General features: G+C 44.4%; 1 protein-coding gene across 1 annotated transcript in view; it reads right to left on the bottom strand.

Annotated features, from left to right (window-relative positions):
* Positions 1–5,851, bottom strand: part of KLF9 (Kruppel like factor 9) — a 27,762-nt gene extending 21,911 nt beyond the window's left edge. The window contains exon 1 of the mRNA XM_044659438.1: positions 4,511–5,851. Within this exon, the coding sequence (XP_044515373.1) occupies positions 4,511–5,012 (502 nt within the window). The 5' untranslated portion in view covers positions 5,013–5,851. The remainder of the gene's footprint in view (positions 1–4,510) is intronic.
* Between the last annotated feature and the right edge of the window lie 955 nt (positions 5,852–6,806).

Genomic DNA, 6,806 nt, shown 5'->3' on the forward strand with positions numbered 1-6,806 from the left:
AAAAATAAATACACAATATAACATATAAAATATATCTATAATAAAAATAAATGAAAAATGAAGTGAATGTCCCAAATCTGGGGCCAAGGGCTGAAGAGAGCCCTATTCTCTGAGGTCTTTGACTCCTAGTTAAAGCAGCACAACCAGTGGTATTTAAACAACTCTCTTCAGATCTTGGTCAGAAACATTCAGTCAGATGACTACAATATTTTTCCTGGATCAAGTAAACTAAAAGGAATCCTTGGCCTGCTTTCGGATATAGCTCTCCTCATCCTGAAATTACTTTTTTACTTTTGTTTTCTTTATTCATGCAAACAAAATATCTATTGTAAAGAATCCCTAGTAGAATGTAAGCTTCTTGAGGGTAACACTATTTCTGTTTTGATCCTCCTATTCTCAGCATATAGAAGGTCATTAATTAATCAATATTTGTTGACTCCGAGGGGGTGGAGGAAGGTACAGAGGAGAAAAGAGAAGATGGAGAGATAGAAACAGATAATTTAAGTAACATTTTCAAGGAACTGTGAACTCTGCTAGGATCTGGGTTAATGAACATACTGTTTTTTATGTTTATCCAAATTGTCTTCTAGAAATCTTTATTGGGGGCACTAGCAAAGATAAAGGAGATGGGAAGAAAAAAGGGAAAAATTAGCAGCCACCCATGAGGTTCTGAGCTGACCCTCAGGCCAGCCTGTATGGGAAGTTTCTTCAAGTTGGAATATAACTATCTCCTAGAGTTATAAGTTTAGAATTAGAGGCCTAGACGTGATCTAATCCAACTCTCTTATTTTATGGATAAAGAAACTGAGCCTAAGAGAGGTTAAGTCATTTGTCCAAGGTCACACTAAGGGTTCCAACTGAGGCCTTTGACTCTAACTAGTGCTCTATACCACCATTTTCGTATAAAGGGGTATATATATATATATATATATATATATATATATATATATATATATATATATATGGATTTAGGATTGGAAGAACTGAGCTTAAATCCTACGCCTGCTACTTCTAACCTTTGTAACCTTGAGCAAGTTATGTTTATCCCTTTAGGCCATCTGTAAAAAGAAGTTGGGCTAGATGGTGTCTAAGGTCACGCCTAGATCAAAATCTCTGATCCCAAGATTTCGTGGTTCAGTTATTTTCCAGTTGTGTCTGACTCTTCTCGACCCCATATGGGGGTTTTCGTGGCTAAGACAGTGGAGCTGTTTGCTATTTCCTTCTCCAGGTCATTTTACAGATGAAGAAACTGAGGCCAACGATATTAAGTGATTTGCCTGGCAGCACACAGCTAGTGTCTCTGGCCAGATTTGAACTCAGGAAGATGAGTCTTTAGGCCTCGACCTACCTACTTTCCGGATCCTATGATTAGGGTGTGTGTGTGTGTATATATATGTATATTGTATAGGAAACCATATATATGCTTATATAATTGTGTGCATACACATATATTATACATGCTCATTGCATACACATTTATAAACACACACACAAACATGATTTCCTACACAGTATCATACATGATTTCTAATAATAGGATTTATATCACACCTGTGCACTCTACATAGACCTCTTCACATAGAAAGCTGACTTCACAGATAGGTGTCAGCATCCTAATCATGGGATTAGAGACTTAAGAGACAGAAGAGACCTTTGATATTATCCAGTCTAACCTCCTCATTTTGAGTTGAGGCAGCTGAGGCCTAGAGGGGTGACCCAAGGTCACAGGGCTGGAAGGGGCAGAACCAGGATTCACATCCAGGTTCTCTTACTTGGAATCAAATGCTTGACTGTGTGTGCAAATATGCACATATCTGTGTGTATATAAAATAAACTATGCCCTTTTATACACGTATGCACATATCTGTGTGTGTGTGTGTAAAGTAAACTCCATGCCCTTTTATACAAATGACACTAAAGGGAGGAGCCGGGTTCAGTGTGTCACTATAAAGATGCAGCTGGACCAGGCACAGGATTTGGGGTAGAGCACGGTTCTCAAAACATAGGCACCCAGTCGAGCTGGGAGCATAGCTTTTGGAACTGGCAGAGAGAGGGAAGAATTTCCTAGTGAAGCCTCTGTCAAGAATCCCATAATTTGTAGGCCATTATTATGTAATTAATTTCTCTTCTTCAGAATCTAGCACCAATAAAAACCACAATACTTAGAGAATCTATCTGTGCAGAAGAGAGATCAAAACTCAGGAATTTAACAGCTAATCTTACCTTGGAACTGCATTTAAAGCTTTGGGGGGGGGTGCCACCCCAAATTCCTTTGGCCACTACAAGGACCCTTACTTATGGTATCTTTAAATCTGCTTCCTGCAGTGGGAGCTCAGTCCACATTCCATTTACATGGGCCAATGGCTCTATTCAACGACTGCATTAGGATTACAGGCCTGCAGATTATAAACAAGACACCTGCAATCACCATATTTATAGTTTTTAAAGGCTGCCTGGAAAATTTTAAATGGCTGTCAGCAGTTTGTTTGTTTTTTCTAATAGTGGGGGTTAACATTTTCACACTTTTCACTGGACAAAAACATCCAACTGGGGTAGCTTGGGGCATGGGCTCATGGCTAATTGAACAGCTGCACACAGACACAGGGAGTCACCATTTCTGAAGAAATTGTTAAGTATTTGGGAAACCCGGAAAACCACTCCATGGACAACCCGAGAGATGGAAACCTGGTGTTCTTCTAAACCCCAGGAAGCCAGAGGAGAAGCCTCTGCTCACTCACTCTAACAGGGGCCATCCAGAAGGGAACAGTCGACCTTTGGGCCCATTCCATCCCCAGCCTCTTTGTTAAAGGTGGATGTGCTCTCCTGCCTCTTAGGAGCAGGCCTGAGCCTGCAAGGCCAACAGAACAGCTGCTGGATGATAACCACCTCTGGCCACTTTAGGACTATGATGCAGGGATCAAAATTCAACTTAACCCAGTCATTTGAACTAAGAAAAACAGTTTTAAACCATAGGTAATACCCTCTAAGGTGGGGGTGAGGCCCAAGGGGGTGGGTGGGGACAAGCCATAGCATGAAAATAGGGGTAACAGTCAGCTGGCTCTTCTTCGGTAACAAACCAAAAAACTCCCAACCTATTCCCATTCTAAAATGGAAGCGTGAAAGCATTACCTTCGGTTTCTATTTACTGCCTCAAAAAAAATAAATAAAGCTCTCTTAAATGCTTTCTTCCACAACACAGGTACCAGTCATCTACACACAGTCATGTCATGCTAATAGTGACTAGCAAAGGTGATTTCACACTGGCCAGGGCCCAGGCTGTTTTATCAGAATAGCAGGTGTAACTGGGCCCTCTAAAGATGGTGGATTAAAGTCTCATAGTATTAAGGTCTTACAACTTTTCCCTGGTGTGTCTGTCTAACAGAGCCAGATTTGGCTCATTAAGGGACTTGTAAGTCTCCCAAGGAGGATTTTGTACTGCAGATGTCTGTCTTCTCGCTGTCAATGATCCAGTTCTTTACTCCATTTACTATTTTTCATTTTGCTTTACCTAGGAGGGCCGGATTTGCATTGTTTCTAATGAGAGCTTCCTAACATTCATTACCAAGCCAGGACCTCTGAAACGAACCACGCCCTGAGTCTCAATGCTTGGCTCCTGGGTGGGGGCGACACACATAACTGAATAAGGAGAATTAACTCAGATATCTGATTTAGTAGGGAGCTAACCAGCAATGGAGTTGGCCTGTTGTCCATCATTTGGTTAAAATGCTCTGCTGCCCTAAGCAGGGTTATTTTAAACCTCTCCAGGGACTCTTGGCCAAATTTAAAGCCATCTTGGCAAGCCCAGAAAAGTAGCCAGCATAAAGCTAAATGCTAGAGGCATCCCTAAAAGGCTGTCTATAAAACCTTCGATTTTGTCTGATTTACTCCAATTCCACAAGGGTGGGGAGAACAGAGATCATCCTATTCGACTGCCCTTTTGAATTTACCTTCCTTGGCAGGGATACTCCAATTGTAAGGATGTGGGGAGCCTTGGGAGTCAGAGAGGAGAGAGGGAGAGAAGGGGAAAGGAGGGGAGGAGAGGAGCGAGGAGGGGGAAAGAAAGTGGGAATGGGGGTGGGTCAAACAATCTGCTCACCTCGAAAGCCACCTCGCAAGCCATTTTAATGCCCTTGGCACTCAATACACAATCTGCGCATGAGGTTTTAGTGATGTGCCATACTTTTAAAAGGTGGGCTCTCTTTAAAGAGGTTCATTTGGGGATTTTCAATGGGGAGAAAATACAGCTTTTAAAAATGAAAAGGGGAAGAGAAAAGTTTAAAAAGGAAACAGTTAAATTATTTTAAAGAGTTCAAAATAGCACAAACCATCTTATCCAATTTGTTTCTCTCTCTCTCTCTTTCTCTCTCTCTCTTTTTCCTCTCCAAAATTTGCAACCTTTAGGAAAAGTGCAGCGTCCTTAACTACCACCAATGTAGCACACGGCCAGAGGCTGGCACGCAAACAGTTAACCCCAACAGCACCTTCGGTTAAGTGAGAGACCACCGCTAACCTGTATGCACTCTGTAATGGGCTTTTAGATGGGAGGATTTTCCATAGACTTTGCCACATCCACTGTATGGACACTTGTGTCTCTTTTCAGAGGCTAGTTTCCCCTTTGCAGACACTCCGGGGTGGAGGAGGGAGAGAGAGCCGGGCACCCCACCAGAATCCTGTCTCTCCTCGGGGCTGTGGGAAGGGCTCGACCCAGATTCGGTGGTCACGTCGCTGTCGGATCCCAGGTCCTCATCGGGGCTTTCGATACTGTCACTGCAGAGGGAAGGGGTCGCCAGGGGTCGGTATTTGTTCAGGTCCAACAAGCTTTTGGCGATGGTGACCAGAGTGCAGTAGTCCTTCCACGTATCCCCGGGGTCACCGTGCTCCTTCGTCCCTTCTCGCTCAGGCATCCTCAGCCTCTCCGCCTCGGCGGTCCCGTGCTCCGGCTCCGCAGCGCGGTTGGAAATAGAAACCAGGCACTGAGCAGCCACGAAGTCCATGTAGGCGGCTGCGGACATGGTGCGGGCCAGAGGGCGCAGGGAGGAGCAGGAGGTACCCAAGTCCAGCGGCACCAACTTTTCCCCCCCTCCAGTCGTACCTCCTGGAGTTTGCTTGCTGTTTTATTTTTATTTTGTTTGCTTTATTATTATTTCCCCCCCTCTTTTCCCCCTACGATCAATCAGCTCGTCCTCTCTCCCCAGACGAGCGAGATCGCGGAGCCAAGGGGGCGGGGAGGAGAGAGCCGTGCGCTTTGGAATCCGCGCAAGAAGTCGACCTCAACCCCTCATCTTTACGTAACAACCAGTGACTCCAAACGCAGCATCCACAACCCAGGGCTACAGTGGGGGGCTTTCTCACTCTCCCAAAGCCCTCCCTTACCTGGGACTAGCGGCCCCCTCCAGCTTTCCAATCAATCCCAACAGACAAGCGCAACGGACTCTAATAATAAGGCTGTCTTGGAAAGATGCCACACGTGGCGATTTCAAGTTACGAATTCTATTGGAAAAAAAAATAAAAAATAAAAAACCCAAGGCGTTCCGGGAGGGGTAAAAGGAAAAAAAAAATGCAGATGGGGGCTCGGCAATTCTCAGCTGCCCGATTGTCTTCGTTAGATTTCTCAATGTATTCACCCAAACCAAGCAAAAAAGCCGTTTGAAAATAGCAGGAAAAAATCTAGGTCTAACAGATACTTTTGCCCCCGTGCACGGCCCGATCCACTCCCCCTTCTCCTGCCGGTCCTCACTGTTCCGGCATTCTCTTGCTCAGTAACAATTTCGCAGAATCCCATCACGTCACAATCCAAACCCCCTCCAATTGGCCAGCGAGATGGGTGATTCAACTCTGTTTACTTTCTCCCCCTGCCAGTCAGAATGGCCTTTCGGAGGAGAGGGTGCGTCTATAACTGAGGCGTGTGGCCAATCCGACTGTTCCGTTTCAATGCCTCGTGCTACCCCTACAGCCCTTCAGCCTGACGCTTAAAAGGGTAATGCCCAGGGGCGGGGGTGACTCTGAGGACCCGGGCCCGGGTCCGGAGTCTTTCTCTAGGGCCCTCTCCCTTTGCCAGACCGAGTTCCTTTCCACACGTGTGGTTTGGCGACACTCCGTACGCCGTCAGTGGGACGCGTCCCTCTAACAACAATAATTTGGTTTTCCATTTCCGGTCCGTAAGCAGTTAAATGCCTTGCTGCAACTGCTACAGTCCCAGCAACGAGCCTTCCAATCAAAAGTAAGTTGGCTGATGTCACTGACATTAGCTCAGCCAATCAGAAAAGGCTTTCCAAAAAGTAAGTGTGGAACACTTGTAAACCGGGTAGTTCTTGACAGAGCTGAACAGAGCACTGTGTTTTGGTTTGGATGGTAGTAAAATTTGGATTTGAATGAGGTAGAGGTGTTATGAAGAAATGTAAACTAATTCTCCAAATGCAATACTTAGGGGAAAAACCCAATCCATACAGCATTTAAAATAATTAAAAAAAAAACCACACAAATAGAGAAATGATCTTAAAAAACAAACCCCTAAACGGTTCAATCTGGATGACATTTCAAAGGAGAAAGTGTGTTGGTTTTGACTGTCTGGATGTTCCATATTAACTTTTTGCAGGCAGGTGATAGATGTGGGAGTTTGTTTATGAGCTGTCTTGTGTTTACAATGTTATATTCCAAGTACCATTTTCCCCCTTTACAACTATCTATAGTGGTTTTTTGTTTCATTTTTTAATCCTTTTTTTGGCTGTAAAGGAAAAAGGCAAATGTTTTCAAAAAGGTCGTGCTTCCACAACCTGACACATTAAAAAGGCCTAACTGCCGGGGGG

Source organism: Gracilinanus agilis, chromosome 1 (assembly GCF_016433145.1).
Source record: "Gracilinanus agilis isolate LMUSP501 chromosome 1, AgileGrace, whole genome shotgun sequence".
Classification (NCBI taxonomy): Eukaryota; Metazoa; Chordata; class Mammalia; order Didelphimorphia; family Didelphidae; genus Gracilinanus; species Gracilinanus agilis.